The following is an 18,441-nucleotide window of genomic DNA, read 5'->3' as shown; positions in this document are numbered from 1 at the left end:
TAGAGTCGGCCACAACTGTACCTAATGGTCAGGGGTCCCTTTACCTTTATAATAAAAATCTATGAGAGTTACAGACAGTCCCCAGCAAGATGGCAGCAAAAGCTTTGGCAAATCTGCAAATTATCAGGAGGCGTCAGGATGATAAAACCTCATTTAGCAAATTGGCATGAGCCACTGGTCCAAACTTGCAGCTGCTACAGAGAAGTTTCAGTAGGTCTAAGATATTGAGGGTGCTGCCACCCAGCGGCCTCTTGCATGTAGCACAGAAAGAATGATAGACTCACAGAATTGAAGCGTTGGAAGTGCCCCCAAAGAACATCTAGTCCACCCCCCATCTTGCTGTCAGAAAGTTCTTCCCTTAGTCAGAAGGCAAAAATATGGCCCTCCAATGAAACTGAATGTTGGAAGCGTCAGGAGAGACCGAATAAAGGCCTTTATAGAGCATAGAATAAAACTGGTGGGGTTTGCTATGCAATGCATCTGTCCTGTGTTCCAGCCTCAATTATATTTGACCTTGAAATGCAATCGTGCCTCTCTGCTTGCCTGGACAGTGAGAACTCTGGCTCGGTGTGTTGTTACACCACTCCAAAAGGGACGTGGGTGGTGCTGTGGTTTAAACCACTGAACCTCTTGGGCTTGCTGATCGGAAGGTCGGCGGTTCAAATCCCCGTGACGGGGTGAGCTCCCATTGCTCTGTCCCAGCTTCTGCCGATCTAGCAGTTCGAAAGCACACCGGTGCAAGTAGATAAATAGGTACCACTCCAGCGGGAAGGTAAACAGTGTTTCTGTGCGTTCTGGCTTCTGTCATGGTGCTCCATGGCATCAGAAGTGATTCAGTCATGCTGGCCACATGACCCAGAAAGCTGTCTGTGGACGAACACCGGTTCCTTCGGCCTGAGAGTGAGATGAGAGCCTCAACCCCATAGTCGCCTTTGACTGGACTTAACCATCCAGAGACCCTCTATGCCACCCCAGAGGGCTGAGATGCCAGCAGCTTGCCCCATTTGGTCCCCTTGGAATGAAGATTGGCGGAGACTTCTGGTGTCTTTAGGATATCTGGTTTTATTTACGCGTATATACAGTGGCCACTTGGGTTGTGAACATGATCTGTGCGGGATGCACGTTCGCAACCCACGACAGCACATCTGCACAAGCGTGGGTTGCAATTTGGGACTTCTGAGCATGCACAAAGCACAATTTAGCATTTCTGCACATGCGCAACCGCCAAAACCCAGAAGTAACCCGTTCCGGTACTTCTGGGTTTCGGCGGGTCCGTAACCCAAAAAAAAGCAACTTGAAGTGCCTGTAACCCGAGGTATGACTGTACAAGTTGAGTATTAATTTAATCTCAGAGCATTAATAACCCCAAAGTTCTTGCTTTTGCGTTAATCATAGCTTTGACTCCAGCACAGAGTAAGCAGGTCCAGCTTCCAGCTCACACACAACTCTGCCTTTTGTTCTCCTACCTAGCAGCTGGTGGTCATGGCGAGATGCCCACCCATTTGTTCTATGGCACTGAGCAACTTCTTTAGTTAAGCTAATTGCGATTCTTAATTCGCCAGCCGAATCCATTCAAAGGGCTGCTTTGGCAAAGTTGCTCTTATACTAGTGTTTCCCAAACTTTGGTCTTCAGCTGTTTTGGGACTCCAATCTCATCATCATGGGAACTGCAGTCCGATAACAGCTGGAGAATCAAGCTTGGGAAACTTTGTACATTCCACCTCCAGAGACACATGATCCCAAGAATCGGAAGGGACTCAGGGCATCATCCAAACTGACCCCACTCTTGAAACCCGTAACTACGTTTCCGATCACAATTCAAAGTGTTGGTGCTGATCTTCAAAGCCCTAAACGGCCTCGGCCCAGTATATCTGAAGGAGCGTCTCCTCCCCCATCATAGAATCCTAGAGTTGGAAGAGACCACAAGGGCCATCGAGTCCAACCCCCTGCCAAGCAGGAAACACCATCAGAGCACTCCTGACCTATGGTTGTCAAGCCTCTGCTTAAAGACCTCCAGAGAAGGAGACTCCACCACACTCCTTGGCAGCAAATTCCACTGTCAAACAGCTCTTACTGTCAGGAAGTTCTTCCTAATGTTTAGGTGGGATCTTCTTTCTTGTAGTTTGGATCCATTGCTCTGTGTCCGCTTCTCTGGAGCAGCAGAAAACAACCTTTCTCCCTCCTCTATGTGACATCCTTTTATATATTTGAACATGGCTATCATATCACCCCTTAACCTCCTCTTCTCCAGGCTAAACATGCCCAGCTCCCTTAGCCGTTCCTCATAAGGCATCGTTTCCAGGCCTTTGACCATTTTGGTTGCCCTCCTCTGGACACGTTCCAGTTTGTCAGCGTCCATCTGGAACTGTGGTGCCCAGAACTGGACACAGTACTCCAGGTGAGGTCTGACCAGAGCAGAATACAGTGGCACTATTACTTCCCTTGATCTAGATGCTATACTCCTATTGATGCAGCCCAGAATTGCATTGGCTTTTTTAGCTGCCGCGTCACACTGTTGGCTCATGTCAAGTTTGTGGTCAACCAAGACTCCTAGATCCTTTTCACATGTACTGCTCTAAAGCCAGGTGTCACCCATCTTGTATTTGTGCCATCGTTCTGCCCGGACACTGAGGTCCAGCTTCGAGGGCCTTCTGGCGGTTCCCTCAGTGCAAGAAGCCAAGTTACAGGGAACCAGGCAGAGGGCCTTCTCGGTAGTGGCGCCCACCCTGTGGAACACCCTCCCACCAGATGCCAAAGAGAACAACTACTAGACTTTTAGAAGACATCTGAAGGCAGCCCTGTTGAGGGAAGCTTTTAATGTTTGATGCATTACTGTATTTTTATTGGAAGCTGCCCAGAGTGGGTGGGGTATAAATAATAAACTATTATTCTATAGACAAAGAACCATTAAACACACACACACAGCCGCACCACGGCAGGTAGCGAAATATTTATTTCATAAAACAAGGGTGGTCGTCATCATCAGCAGGGAGTTGACAAAAAAAATATCTCACTCCCCCACAGAAAAAAATGCCAACAGTACAGTATGTATTATTTAAAGGGGGCAAGGCTAAACGAGGACTCTAGTCTTTGTTGAACCAGATATGGTTTGCCTCCCTCCCCCCCCAGAAAAGGAGAAGCAAATTATGCTGAAGGTTCAGAGTTTGGGGTGGGAAGGAGTGTTTGGGGGTGGGGTGGGGGATAATCTAGGGACGCTTCCCAGCCCCCGAATGTAGCAAGTGACCCACAGACAGAGTACCTAACCGAAGGGGGGCTGTCACCTGTCGACTCTGCGTTGCGTTTTGTGATATACGCCATGGGAGATCGTTTTTCAATCTGGTTCAAAGAAAACCGCCAAAGGGAATTGGCAAAAATTGGCATCTAATGAGCAGGCAGACGGGCAACCTCTTTCTAAGGCAGCTCATTCAAAAGCCAGGAGAAGAGGGGTAAGAAAGGAGACCCCCCCCCAAAGCCATTGGAAGCACTGTCATTTTAAACATCTGACTGAGTGGCGATTATCCAAGGGAAGGAAGGGAATACCCCCGGAAAAAATTGAGGGGGGGGGGGAAATAGTGCCCTCCCTGCCAAAACAAGGGATGCATCCGGGTCAGGTTGGCCTGTCTGACTTCCAGAGGCGGCTCCTTAATTTTGGGGAGCTCCCCAGTAAGAGGAGAGCATCCTTGGGTACCACTGCCAGACTTGAGCAGGGGGAAAAACAAAGGCGACCATGACGTGTTGGTGGAAACTTGGAAACTGCACTGGGAGGAGTCTTCCTCTCCTGGCTCCTCACTCCAGCTGGTGATTGGAGTCTGGGTGCCATTTCCAGAGATTGGGCAGCAACTGTGCGAGTTTGGGGTTTTTTCCTCCAGTCCTTGGAGCAGAATGGGAGACTCCCATCTTAGACGCAAGGGCCATTGTGGCAGAGAAGGTAAGAGACCGCAAGGGCAGGCTGCTCAAACAGATTTATTTATTTATTGGCAGGGCTGTGACTACGCATTAAATTCCAGAAACTTTTCCAACCGGAAAACGTTCGGGGCATCAGTGTGCAGGGTGCGTCTTCCAACATGCCTCGCTCATCTTTCCTGCGTGAGGAAGAAGTCGTAGCCCCTATTCCTCAGCTTGGGACATGGGCACAAAACCAACCCACCACCCCCCAATCTGGCAAAGGGTTTGGGTTTTCTGGACCTGACAGGGCCCAATCCACCAGGAAGGGCTCTGGCCAACACCCCTCTGAACTGAACAGGAGCAGCACAAGGAGTTTGCAAGAGAACTTCCCAGGGGATGGCTGGGGATATTTCCCAAAGTCCCTCCTCCTTGCTTATTGCGTATTATTTCACATTGCTTCTCTTCACCTGTTTTTGTTGTTGTTTTTTGCAAGAGAGGCTGGAGAAGGATTTGACTGCAGCACGCGGTGAAAACTATCAAGGCTCCTGACACAGCCTCTATCCCTGCCTCTAAGAGCCATGGACCACAAACCCCAATGCAAATATGCTCCTCTCTCTCCCCTAGTATTGAAAATATTGCTCAGGGGGCCAACTCTCCTGTTCTCAACCGGAACTTGGAAGTGCGAACGCATGAGAAACGCCTCCTCAAATACACAGAGGTCTGGGCTCTAGGACGTTATCCCCACCAGAGACCCGGAACTGACCAGAGCCATAAAGGCGCTTTAAATCTAAGGGTTGCTTCCTTGAAATTTAGCTGAAGGATGCCCAAACCGTCGTTTGCAGCCCTGAAGCAAAGGAATGGACTGCTCCCCATTCCCATTTCTGTAATCCTAAAACAACACTGCCCTCTTTTTGCTTGCTGATGGTTGGCGCAACTGCACAGCGCCGTGTGAATCTGAACCGCCCAATTCTGGCAGCTGTTTCAATGCCACTGGCCAGCAGGGAACATCTGGACTACCTGCCGGGCTGGGCTCTCAAACATCAGGCTTGGGGAAACCTCAGAAAACCCCCCTGCTTTTCAGCTCCCCTTGGTGGACACAGGTGTGTCAACCAAACCGAAGTGCAGCCCCCGTTCGCTGGGGAACACAAACACAGGAGGTCGGTCAAGGAGGCGACAGGCCACAAGCCATGGATGGAGCAATGCGTTTCAGATTTCTATGCATCGTGGCAGCCTGCGCTACTGAGAACTCGCCAGGAGGAAGAGGGTGGGAGGAAGACTGGCCCAAGCAACCCAAAAATGAAAGCCCTGCTCTGGAGGAGCGAAGCGGAGAGCCCAGCTTTGAAATGGTGGAATCCTGCATGCTTAAGAAAAACCAAAGGGGAGAGGGGGCTTTGATGGGGTCCGTCCGGGCCAAGGATTTTCTAAAACTTCCAGGAGGGGCTGCGCAGAGAATCCTTCACATCCACCCGTGATTTCGCAGAGAGCCAGCTTACTTCCTTCAGGGCGGCGGGAAGGAGGCCGCCTCCCCCACCGATCCGGGGATGGACCAGGCTGGGGGTCCGGCGGCAGAAGGTCTGGCCACGGACTGGGCCCTGGCGCCAGTTGGTCCGAGTTGGCAACTGAAAGGGATGGCCGAGGAGGAGACAGAAAACACCACAGCCCTCTGGTGCAGGTTTATTTACAAGGGAAGTCGGTGCCGGGAGGACCGTCGGGGCATTAACAAGCAGGAAAAACACTGCGGAGGAAAAAAGAGAGAGAGGTAAACTCAGAGCAGGATTACGGCGCCATGCTGCCCGAATCAGCCAGCCCCTACACACTCAACCAACGGGTCACAGGCACCACGTAATACTTGCTCCGCATTTGTGAGAATGAGTCGGGCCAGTCCTGGTTTCGCCTAGTTGCCCACGAGCAACAGGTGTATACCGTATTTTTCGCTCCATAAGATGCACTTTTTCCCCTTCCTAAAAAGTAAGGGGAAACGTCTGTACGTCTTATGGAGCGAATGTGTGGTCCCTGCTCAGGACCAGAGATTTACTGAAGATTGGAAGAAGTACAGTGGTACCTCGGGTTACAGACCCTTCAGGTTACAGACTCCGCTAACCCAGAAATAGTACCTCGGGTTAAGAACTTTGCTTCAGGATGAGAGCAGAAATCGTGCTCTGGCGGCGCGGTGGCAGCAGGAGGCCCCATTAGCTAAAGTGGTGCTTCAGGTTAAGAACAGTTTCAGGTTAAGAATGGACCTCCAGAACCAAACCAGTAATTTTTTATATAACTGTAAAAATGACTCTGAAACTTTATTATTCCAGAAATGAAACCTGGACAGCATTGTTTTTTCCCTGACCGTGCAGCTCCCAAACCACACACAGAGACCATAAGTTAATATGCTCTCAACAGTACAATGGTAAAATGCCTTTGAAAGATTATTTTTCTGGAGGATTCTCAGAAAATATAACCTCTGCTGTGCTCTCTTCATCAGGTCTTTACTGTTTTCTCCCCAGGTTAGGTCATCTCTCAACTCCATTCCCAGAAATTGAAACACCGAGACCTGTTCCACGCACTTCCCCTCCATAATGAGTGGCTGAATATTCAATTTACGTTCCTTAAATCTACAATAATCTGTTTTCTTTAAGTTAAGGAGTAAGTTGTTTTTCCTGCACCACTCCCCCAACTGCTCAACTTCCTTCCTTATAGGCTGCCTCCTCCTCTCCAGCCGTGATTAAACCAACCACCATTGTATCATCTGCAAACTTAATGATCTTAAACGTAAAGGTAAAGGTAAAGGGACCCCTGACCATTAGGTCCAGTCTTGACCAACTCTGGGGTTGCGGCGCTCATCTCGCTTTACTGGCAGAGGGAGCCGGCATACAGCTTCCGGGTCATGTGGCCAGCATGACTAAGCCGCTTCTGGCGAACCAGAGCTGTGCACAGAAACACCGTTTACCTTCCGGCCGGAGCAGTACCTATTTATCTACTTGCACTGGCGTGCTTTCAAACTGCTATGTTGGCAGGAGCAACGGGAGCTCACCCTGTCACGGGGATTCAAACCGCCGACCTTCTGATCGGCAAGTCCTAGGCTCTGTGGTTTAACCCACAGTGCCACCCACGTCCCTTAATAATCTTATTACTGGGGTATCTGGGGGCACAGTCAGCTGTATAGCGCGTATATGATCTTATTACTGGGGTATTTGGAGGCATAGTCAGCTGTATAGAGCGTATATAAAAGCGGGCTCAACACACACCCCTGAGGTGTCCCCGTATTCATGATGAGATCCGCAGAGACGTGGGAACCCATCCTGACCCATTGGGAATGGTTTGATAGAAAATCTAATATCCACCTGCACAGACCTCTTTGGCAGGCCTTGCCTTGCCATCCCAGCGGGATCGATAATCAAGGCCTGATCTGCCACAGCCGCGCCAGCCAACGGGGTGCCTCTTCCAGATGCCCGTCGGACTACATCTCCCATCATCCGTGGCTACTGGTTACGCCAGCTGGGGCTGATGGGAGTTGTGGTCCAGGGACAGATGGCGAGGGCAGGAACGGCGCCACGCAGGCGACTTTTGTGCAAGGGAAGAGACCAGCCTGGGGCTGCTTTTGCCTGGCGAGCCTCACCATTGGAATCCACCGATGGGCTCTGTAAACCTGTGACGGATCAGGAACGTGGCGACGGCCTCGGCAACCTGGAAGAGAGCGGCCAGAGATGTTAGAAGAGAGAACGGAAAGGCTTGTATGCGAAGGGAGCCCTGAATAAGCCCTGCCTCCCTGCAGACTATCAAGGGCACCATATAAATTAATTTATTGATTAATTGATTAATATTCTACAGTGTTTGCAGGAGGCGGATGCTATTGCGTTGCTGTTTGTGCTTTAACTATTTGTGTTTTCATCTAGCGATAGCTAGACCGATGACTGGGAGCGGCCGCCGAGACCACATAACACTTGAAAGACCTACATTGGCTCCCAGTACGTTTCCAAGCACAATTCAAAGTGTTGGTGCTGGCCTTGAAAGAACCTAAACGGCCTCAAAGGCCCAGTATACCTGAAGGAGCATCTCCACCCCCATCGTTCTGCCCGGACACTGAGGTCCAGCGCGGAGGGCCTTCTGGCGGTTCCCTCAGTGCGAGAAGCCAAGTTACAGGGAACCAGGCAGAGGGCCTTCTCGGTAGTGGCGCCCGCCCTGCGGAACGCCCTCCCACCAGATGTCGAAGAGAACAACCACCAGACTTTTAGAAGACATCTGAAGGCAGCCCTGTTTAGGGAAGCTTTTAATGTTTGATGCATTACTGTATTTTAATATGTTGTTGGAAGCTGCCCAGAGTGGCTGAGGAAGCACTGTACTATTTTCGGCACCCGCTAAAAACAACCTGACCTGGCTGCTTGGAAAGTTGACGCGAGTCGCAATAATGATTATACAACAATAATTTATTATTTATACCCCACCCATCTGGCTGGGTTTTGTGATCCATTAACTTTTTCCAAATGTCCTCAATTACCGTTGCTGATTTTTCTCTGGGATCATTTTACGGTTTTATCTTTTTTGTTCGTTTTGTTTACCGCTTCGAGGTTGCTGGGGTTATTTTTCTACACCCCATTCAAGAAGGGTATAAATAATAAATAAATACAGTTTGCAAAAAAACAAAAACCAAGGGGGTGAACTGTGACTCTGCTTTCAAAGTCCCAGGTGTTCCAAAACGTCACTCACTTTGTCTGGAGCGTCTTCGTGGACTGCGTGGCCGCACTGCGGAAGGACTTGCATCTGGAACTTCCCTGCAAGGGCGCAAGAGAGGATGAGGCAAGACTCCCAGAATCCTTTGCTCCTGGCCTTCTGCTTTTGACTCCATGGTTCATAGGCAGGGAGAAGGCGGCGGCAGCCCAAGACATGGTTTTTTCCTCCTTAGGTAAAGTACAGTGGTACTTTGGTACTCAAACAACTTGGAACCCAAACACCGCAAACCCAGAAGTAAGTGTTCCGGTTTGCAAACTTTTTTGGGGAAGCCGAACATGCTCCGTTTTGAGTGCCACACTTCCATTTTGAGTGCCACACTGAGGTCTGTCTGTTTTGGCTATTTATTTTGCGCTTTTGTTTTTGCAGCTCTTTTTTTGTGACTGCGTGGAACCCAGTTCAGCTACTGATTGATTGTGTGACTGCATTACATTATTGATTGCTTTTATTTTTATGGATCAATGGTCTCGTTAGATAGTAAAATCCGTGTTAAATTGCTGTTTTAGGGGTTGTTTTTAAAAGTCTGGAACGGAATAATCCCTTTTGCATTACTTTCTATGGGAAAGCGCGCCTTGGTTTTGGAACGCTTTGGTTTTGGAACATACTTCCGGAACGGATTAAGTTTGAGAACCAAGGTACCACTGTAGATGGATGCCACCCTGCATCCCACATTCAAAAGCCGACTGAACCAACAGTGGACCCCACTGTGACGTTAACATATGAGTGCCGGAGGAGAAATAGTTAAACAGGTAACCCAATCAGAACCCAGGGGGTGGAGTCAGTGGGATTATAAAACCAGCTCTGGGAGTGGCAAAGGGGGGAGTTCGTTGGGAGCTGGGTGGTTGGAGTGGGAGTGAATTGGGATAGAGTCTGTGGGTAGGTTGAGTTAGTGTAGAGAAATAAGCTGAGTCAGGAACAGTTAGGAAGACAAATAAATATCTGAGAGGTGGTTTAGTGAGGGAGAGCAGGTAGCGGAAGTTATAGGTCTGGATAGGCACCCTATGATTGTAATTGACCGATACCGTTTATGAAACCACACGCTTGTTAAACTGCAATAAATAAACAGAAGTTTATGTTCCAATTTAACCCTGACTTGACTCAGTATTGTCCCAGGTAGGGCCTGGGTGGTGGCAGCGAGAAATAAAGTGGTGGCACAGGGATCACTAGACGGTTAAATGTCCGGGGACCCTGTGTGATCGCCACACCCACTAGCAATGGGATAGCATCCTCCAGCACACCTGGGGAGCAGCAGCAGCCGCTTGGCTGAGGAATCTCTGCGGGAGAGGCTTCAGAGCTTGTCTCACTTTGCACCCAAAGCGGCCTGAATTCTGCAAACCCAAATGCTGCAACGGTCTACATGCAAGTTACGGGGATTTGCATTATGGGTGGGGCCAAGCACCCAGGAGGAGTGCCAAAGCCCACCCACAACTGACGGAAACTTCAGTAAAGCTTTCTCCCAGGCTTTTGGGATTAAATGCACTTCCAAACGTATCAGAGCAGGCTTAAGGACTAGGAACTTGTCTCGATTCCTTTAAACCAGGCATGTCCAACAGGTTGATCGCGATCTACTGGTCTATCACGGGATGTCCCTGGTCGATCTTTGTTTTTTGTTTGAATATTTATTAAATCCTGGTTGATCTTTGGACCCCCTGAGAAATCCCCACCAAAAACAAAGAAGAAAAAACAAACAACAACTCTGGCTCCCCAAAAACAGCTCAACAACCCTGGTCAATCCTTCTATGACAATGACAATGATCACTGCCAGTTCTTTTATACTGGGAGTAGATCGCAGTCTCTTGGGAGTTGGACGTGCCTGCTTTAAATAATCCCAATTAAAAAGCAATAGCACTTTGGAACGACAGCATGCATTCAGACAACACCCTCGTCCCCACCTCCCAGCTTTAAGAACTCTAATTCCCAAGCAAAGTGGTGATCTATCGGAGGTCATTGTTAGAATGACATTACAGTGGTGCCTCGCAAGATGAAATTAATCTGTTCCGTGAGGCTCTTCGTATAGCGGTTTTTTCGTCTTGCGAAGCAAGCCCATTGACAGCTTAGCGGATTAGCGCTATTAGCGGTTTAGCGGCTTTTAGCAGCTTTTAGCGGCTTATCAGCTTAGCTGCTTAGAAAAAGGGGGGGGAGGGAAAAAACCCCACAGGAACTCGCAATACATTTTCGTCTTGCGAAGCAAGCCCATAGGGAAATTCGTTTTGCGAAGCGCCTCCAAAACGGAAAACCCTTTCATCTAGCGGGTTTTCCGTCTTGCGAGGCGTTCGTCTTGCAGGGCACCACTGTATCCACAACCGGCTACCACTGTCCCTGCCTCCTGTTAGATCCCTCGAAAGACAATCCCCGTGATCCTCTTGGAAACCAATCAGAGCCCAGGACGTCAGCATATTTACCTTGCATCTGGCCAATGGTTAGATCTTTATCCAGTCTGTCGACACCTAAAAAATGATTCCAGGGCACGGGGAAAGAGAGAGAAGGACGAGAAGGGTTTTTTTTAAATAAAAAAAAAATCAAGTTATTTTGCCCTGCTGGAAATCCCGCAAAGGGGGGTGGAGGAGAAGAGAAGGGGCGAAGTATAATCCAGAACTTGCTGGAATTGCTGTTTGTAGTGGTCATGTGGGATTGCTATGAGGAATTATGTAAAATGAAGCAAGCCATTGTGTCCGCGGTGAAAGCATCGCTTTGACTGGGTTTGGGTCATTGACATGATTTCTGATCAATCCCACAAGCCTCTCCATCTCTGCCCCATTTTCTCTATGCCTGACAGTAACGCATACTATCACAGACCAGTTGCTTACCAGGCATCCTGGGTGCATAAAAATAAGGAGGTAGCTTTGAAGGCACATTCTTTCACCTTTGGTGGACGTGCCCAAGAATTAAGGCTTTCTGGGAGATGATATATCATGAACTGAAAAAAGGTATTTAAATATACCCTCTTGAAGAAACCAGAGGCCTTTCTCCTGGGCGTAGTTGACCAATCGGTATTATAGAAGGATAGAACTTTCTTTATGTATGCCACAACAGCAGCAAGAATACTTATCGCAAAATATTGGAAGACACAAGATCTACCCACTTTGGAAGAATGGCAGATGAAGGTGATGGACTATATGGAATTGGCGGAAATGACCGGCAGGATTCGAGACCAGGGAGAAGAGTCAGTGGAGGAAGATTGGAAGAAATTTAAAGGCTATTTACAGAGATATTGTAAAATTAAGGAATTTTAGAATAATGTTGGATTGGAACTAAGTGGTTTCTAGCTGTGATGGGTTAAAAGAATATAAAAAAATGGGTTTATATAAGTAAAAATCTAAGATTGTAATAATTTAAGAATAAGATCTGGGTAGTAAAAAGAGGGAAAGAAATTGTTGAATTAATAATTTGATTTGGAATACAAAAAAGGGTGGTATGAGGAGGTCCGAGAAACAAGTAAATGAAAAATAAGGAGATGGAAAGATTGTTTTTAACAATTTTTGTTTGATATTTTTTCTTTTTTCTGTGTTTTTTTCTTTTATTTTTTGTAATGTAAAATCCTTAATAAAAATTATTATGAAGAAGAAAAAAATAAGGAGGTAGCTTTGAAGGAGGTAGCCTTGATGTAGCTTTTGTTAATCTTTAGGTAGAACTTAGGGCCAGGAACAGAGTTCACAAGGAGGTGGTAAAATGCTACTGTGGGTTTATTACCTCCGGGGTTTGCTAAATGCATTCCTCCTTGGTTCCTGTTTATTTAGCATAAACATGTATGGATGTTTAGGCTAAATAAATATAGTGCCTGGCGTGCTCTGGTCCATGGGGTCACGAAGAGTCGGACACGACTAAAGGACTAAACAACATGTATGCATGCGCAAATAATACGTAGTTCTTTGTAGGTAAGAGGGTTCCTCTGATCTGACGTGGGGATTTTTTGAAATGCTCAGAGGAAATGGCTCTCACCTGGCTTGAGAGCAGTACATGTGAAAAGGATCTAGGAGTCTTGGTTGACCACAAACTTGACATGAGCCAACAGTGTGACGCGGCAGCTAAAAAAGCCAATGCAATTCTGGGCTGCATCAATAGGAGTATAGCATCTAGATCAAGGGAAGTAATAGTGCCACTGTATTCTGCTCTGGTCAGACCTCACCTGGAGTACTGTGTCCAGTTCTGGGCACCACAGTTCAAGAAGGACACTGACAAACTGGAACGTGTCCAGAGGAGGGCAACCAAAATGGTCAAAGGCCTGGAAATGATGCCTTATGAGGAACAGCTAAGGGAGCTGGGCAGGTTTAGCCTGGAGAAGAGGAGGTTAAGGGGTGATATGATAGCCATGTTCAAATATATAAAAGGATGTCACATAGAGGAGGGAGAAAGGTTGTTTTCTGCTGCTCCAGAGAAGCGGACACGGAGCAATGGATCCAAACTACAAGAAAGAAGATTCCACCTAAACATTAGGAAGAACTTCCTGACAGTAAGAGCTGTTTGACAGTGGAATTTGCTGCCAAGGAGTGTGGTGGAGTCTCCTTCTTTGGAGGTCTTTAAGCAGAGGCTTGACAACCATATGTCAGGAGTGCTCTGATGGTGTTTCCTGCTTGGCAGGGGGTTGGACTCCATGGCCCTTGTGGTCTCTTCCAACTCTATGATTCTATGAAATCTGATTGGTTCTTACAAACACTGTGTTAAAGTTCTTCCTTTAACAATCCTTCCTTTGCTTTGGGAACGCCTCAGTACCTGGCTGCAGAATGCTACCTGTAAAAAACACCCCTTCCTCCCTCACAGGGCAGACTAAGCCAGGGCAATCTCACCTGTGAACAGTGACAAGGAGACTCTCCACAAGGAACTGGGGGGCGGAGTGTCTTTGTGGGGCTTGCAGAAGAAAGCGAAGCCAGAAATACACTTACCGGCCAAAAGCAGCAGCTTGGGAACTGAGCAGTTGAGGAAGAGGTTCGAGAGGCCCCGGAACCAGCCATCCCAGTACGTTTCCGTTTTCGCCAGCTCAATCCGCCATGTGTAGGCCACATCCTTCTTGGTCTTTTTTTTCGGGGTGGGATAAGGGAGACAGAAGATGTCCGCTTTAAAACACCGGAAACGCAACATGCGAGCATTGGGTTGCAGTCCTCCAGATCCCGGAGGACTACAATTCCCATCATCCCTGACCGTTGGGGCAAGGCTGATGGGAGATGGAGCCCGGATGTGGCGGAAGGCTGCAATGTTTCCCCCAGCCCTGCTGTATCCCAGTTTGGATCCATGGAAGATTAGGAGGAGGGAAAACTGCCATTAATATTATTCCGAGCACAATTCAAAGTGTTGTTGTTGACCTTTAAAAGGTAAAGGACCCCTAGACGGTTAAGTCCAGTCAAAGGCAACTATGGGGTTGTGGCATCCATCTCACTTTCAGACTGAGGGAGCCATCGTGTGTCCACAGACAGCATTCCAGGTTGTGTGGCCAGCAGGACTAAACTGCTTCTGGTGCAACGGGACACCATGACGGAAACCAGAGCGCACAGAAATGCCGTTCACCTTCCTGCCGCAGCGGTACCTATTCATCTATTTGAACAGGTGTGCTTTCGAACTGCTAGGTTGGCAGAAGCTGAGACAGAGCAACGGGAGCTCACCCCATCGGGGGGATTTGAACCTATACAATGGCTTATGCCCAGTATACCTGAAGGGGCATCTCCATACCCATCGTTCACCCCAGACACTGAGGTCCAGCTCCGAGGGCCTTCTGGCCGTTCCCTCCCCGCGAGAAGTGAGGTTACAGGCAACCAGGCAGAGGGCCTTCTCAGTGGTGGTGCCCGCCCTGTGGAACGCCCTCCCACCAGATGTCAAGGAAATAAACAACTATCTGACTTTTAGGAGACATGTGAAGGCAGCCCTGTTTAGGGACATTTTTAACGTCTGATGTTTTATCGTGTTTTTAATATTCTGTTGGTAGCCACCCAGAGTGGCTGGGGAAACCAAGCCCGATGGGCAGGGTATAAATAGATTATTATTATTTATTATTATTACAGCGGTACCTCTGGTTGCGAACGGGATACGTTCCGGAGGCCCATTCGCAACCTGAAAAGAATGCAACCTGCGTCTGTGCGGGTCGTAATTGGCCGCTTCTGCGCATGCCCGTGACGTCATTTTGTGCGTCTGCGCATGCGGCCAAACCTGGAAGTAACCCTTTCTGGTACTTCCGGGTCGCCGCAGGACGCAACCTGAAAATGCACAACCTGAAGCAAACGTAACATGAGGTAAGACTGTATTAGGCTGCTGAAGAAGAATTCAGAGGTCGTGGGGAAAGAGAGAAGAGGCAGCCTGTGGGTCAGGGATGGGGAAAATCTGTGATTCTCTAGATGTTGCTATACTCCGTCGGTGAAAGAAGATTGGAAGGAATTTAAAGTTTATTTACAGAAACATTGTAAAATTAAGGAACGTTAGAAGGATGTTGGAATGAAGTTATGTGGTTTTAGCAGAAATGTTATAAAGGATTAAGATAAATTAGACTGTTAATTGGTGAAAGGAGGGAAAGTAAAGTTACATTATATTAAGATAAATTATAGGACAAAAACTGGGAAAGATGGAAAGGATTTGCTGAAATAGCTAACCGAACTAGAATACAAAAAAGGGAGGTGTGAGGAGGTCAAGGAAACAAGCAAATGAAAGATAAGTTATGGGAAGGTTCGTTGTGGGTTTTTTTTTAATTGTTTCTATTTTTCTGTTTTTTCCTTATTGTGATATGTTGTCTTGTTTTTGTGTTATGTGGTGTTTTCTCTTTTTTTATCACCCCTGCCCGACAGCCCAACAACAGCCAGAGGCCCACGGTTATTCTCCTTCCTCACCTCTGCGTCGTCATCCTTCTTCCTTTTGTTCACGGATTCTCCGTTTTCCTCTTCCTCCTCCTCTTCCTCCTCCTCTATGATCCCCTCCACGATGGTTTTGGGACCCCCGGGGCTGGCCGCAACTTCGCACCTGGTTCAAAGGAACAACAAGGAGTGAAGGAGACCTGGACAACAAGACCCCCAAGTCAATTTGAAACACTCCACCTTGGCCTTAATGGGAGGGCGAGAAATATCAGCGCGTTACATAGGAAACTGAAGTTATCGCACCCGATGTAGCTCCCAGAATTTTTAGTTTTGGTTTCCGGGCAGAATACATTTCCTCCTTCCCCGGGCAAGGATGTGGGATTTCTGTAAAACTCATTGATTCCCTCCCCCTCTTTTTTTTCCCTTTCTCCTCCTGTGATGAGGCTGTATTTTAATGTTTTAATGTTGGAAGGGCCAAGAACATAATCAAAGAAAGACTCAGGGACATTGAAGCCCAAAATGACTTTAACCAACTTTCGATAACTTATATAGTGGTGCCTCGCAAGCCGAAATTAATCCGTTCCGTGAGGCTCTTCGTATAGTGGTTTTTTCGTCTTGCGAAGCAAGCCCATTGACAGCTTAGCGGATTAGCGCTACAGCTGTCAAGCGGCTTCCAACGATCAGCTGTTAAGCGGCTTATCAGCGGAACAGCTGATAAGCGGCTTAGCGGCTTAAGAAAAGGGCGGAAAAAGCGGAAAAAACCCGCGGGGGGATGCAAGATTTTTTTGTCTTGCGAAGCAACCCCATAGGGGAATTCGTTTTGCGAAGCGCCTCCAAAACGGAAAACCCTTTCGTCTAGCGGGTTTTTCGTCTTGCGAGGCGTTCATCTTGCGGGGCGCCACTGTAAACTCCTGTACAATTCCCAAAGGCCCCATTTAGCAAACTATCTCAAAGTTCTAGACAACGCTAAACACCGATGGGCATTTTCCAGGGCCCGCTTTAACGCTCTCCCTTCAGCTCTTCTAGAGGGAAGATACAACAAAATACCGATCAAACAAAGATTATGTCCCTGTAACAGCAACGAAATCGAAACTATCGGGCATGTCATCTTATACTGCCCATTATATCGAGACTCAAGAAAAGAGCTGATCGAACCGATTCTGAGGAAAATACCTCGTAGTACAGACGACACCTGTATCAGACACCTCTTAGCTGATAAAGAGCCCGAAATTAACAGGCCTGTGGCAAAGTACTGCTACATTGCAACAAGAATAAGACGAGCAATGAGTTCAAATAGTAAACATCGAAGGAACGATAATAAACATTAGTGACATTTGAATTCAATTTTTAAAACCTTTAAAGACGAAACCTGGCATAAATATAAGCACCAATTCTGAGAATTGACCATATTTCCACTGGTATTTGTAGCATAATACTACTTATAATGTCATATTTTTATAAACTGCTTTCTGGTCATTGACCGTATTAAAGGTATTTGATTTGATTTGAATGTTTTAATGTTGTATTCTAATCTTGTTTTTAAGTTGCATTCATTCAACTTGTTTTTATTATTGGTTGTTAGCCGCCCTGAGCCTGGCCTTGGCTGGGGAGGGTGGGGTATAAATAAAATTTATTATTATTATTGTCGGCGAGGCCAGCGTCACGGACACAAGACTGCAGTCTGACCACAAAACTGGTAAAAGCCAGTTGAGCAGGGAACCTAACAGCAGAATGCTAGAGTGAAAAACAACTCCAGATAAGGTACAGGGAGAGTTCTGATAAATACAGTCGTACCTTGGATTTCAAACTCCTTGGATCCCGAACAAATCAGCTCCTGGACTGACTTGTGAGTGTTCCGGTTTTCGAACATTCTTTTGGAAGCTGAACGTCCGACGGGGCTTCTGATTGGCCGCAGGAGCTTCCTGCAGCCAATCCGAAGCCGCACTTTGGTTTCCAAACGTTTTGGAAGTCGAACGGACTTCCGGAACACATTCCGTTCGACTTTCAAGGTTCGACTATACAGCAAAAAAAATATATCGGTAGAATAAAGTTGATTTTCGAGGATTGTGGTTGGGTGAAGAGATGGAACAGTGCGGATTATGTATATTTTTCCTATACAGTGATACCTCAGGTTAAGTACTTAATTTGTTCCGGAGGTGCGTTCTGAACCTGAAACTGTTCTTAACCTGAAGCACCGCTTTAGCTAAGGGGCCTCCCGCTGTCGCCACCGCATGATTTCTGTTCTCATCCTGAAGCCAAGTTCTTAACCCGAGGTACTATTTCTGGGTTAGAGGAGTCTGTAACCTGAAGCGTCAGTAACCTGAAGCGTCTGTAACCCAAGGTACCACTGTATAGAGTGAATCTCACAGATTCTCTGGTCTCTGTCCTGTAAAGCATTTCTGAATAAAGTCTGACCGACTGGATAAGTGATGTGAGCCTCTGTACTTGAACGCCCAAGGGAAATTTCTCCCAGAATGGGATAACAAGGATTAAGGGGCATGGAAGTATTGAAAGATAAAGGTTTGGATTTGGAAGACCGCAGTGTGGTCCCACTCAAAACATGGCTTTCAAGCCCCCCCCCCCCCAATATTCCTACTAAGCTTCAGGAAAAGTCACAGCACCTAGCAAAGGTGAGGCAAGTTCCGAGTCAGAATTCTATGTATTGTTAAAGTATTTTTTGGTTGTGCCTTTTAAAAACAATGCCCGCATAATAATAAAAAATAATAATATTTTTTTATTTATATCCCGCCCTCCCCAGCCGAAGCCGGGCTCAGGGCAGCTAACAACAATAAAAACATTCTAAAATCATTTCATTAAAAAATTACTTCAAATCAAATTGATGGCAACCATCGGGATGGAGTTCTGTGAAGATTGCCAAAGGAGGGAGTCAGGCTGTGCCCTGACCAAAGGCTTGGCGGAACAGCTCCGTCTTGCAGGCCCTGCGGAAAGATGTCAAGTCCCGCAGGGCCCTGGTCTCTTGTGACAGAGTGTTCCACCAGATTGGGGCCACAGCCGAAAAAGCCTTGGCTCTGGTTGAGGCCAGCCTAACCTCCCTGTGGCCTGGGAC

The 18,441-nt window shown here is 47.5% G+C and overlaps 1 protein-coding gene across 1 annotated transcript in view; it reads right to left on the bottom strand.

The window, feature by feature from the left end:
- Positions 1-2,935: 2,935 nt before the first annotated feature.
- PPME1 (protein phosphatase methylesterase 1) overlaps positions 2,936-18,441 on the bottom strand; it is a 37,894-nt gene continuing 22,388 nt past the window's right edge. The window contains exons 9-14 of the mRNA XM_081910000.1: positions 15,411-15,540; positions 13,485-13,614; positions 11,007-11,051; positions 8,584-8,648; positions 7,496-7,563; positions 2,936-5,620 (exon numbers count right to left, since the gene is read on the bottom strand). Coding sequence (XP_081766126.1) covers positions 5,602-5,620; positions 7,496-7,563; positions 8,584-8,648; positions 11,007-11,051; positions 13,485-13,614; positions 15,411-15,540 — 457 coding nt within the window. The 3' untranslated portion in view covers positions 2,936-5,601. The remainder of the gene's footprint in view (positions 5,621-7,495; positions 7,564-8,583; positions 8,649-11,006; positions 11,052-13,484; positions 13,615-15,410; positions 15,541-18,441) is intronic.

The sequence above is a fragment of the Podarcis melisellensis genome, assembly GCF_964234715.1.
Source record: "Podarcis melisellensis genome assembly, chromosome: 4".
NCBI lineage: Eukaryota > Metazoa > Chordata > Lepidosauria > Squamata > Lacertidae > Podarcis > Podarcis melisellensis.
Note: the sequence above shows the minus strand (reverse complement) of the source record. Positions and strands in the feature narration are given on the sequence as shown.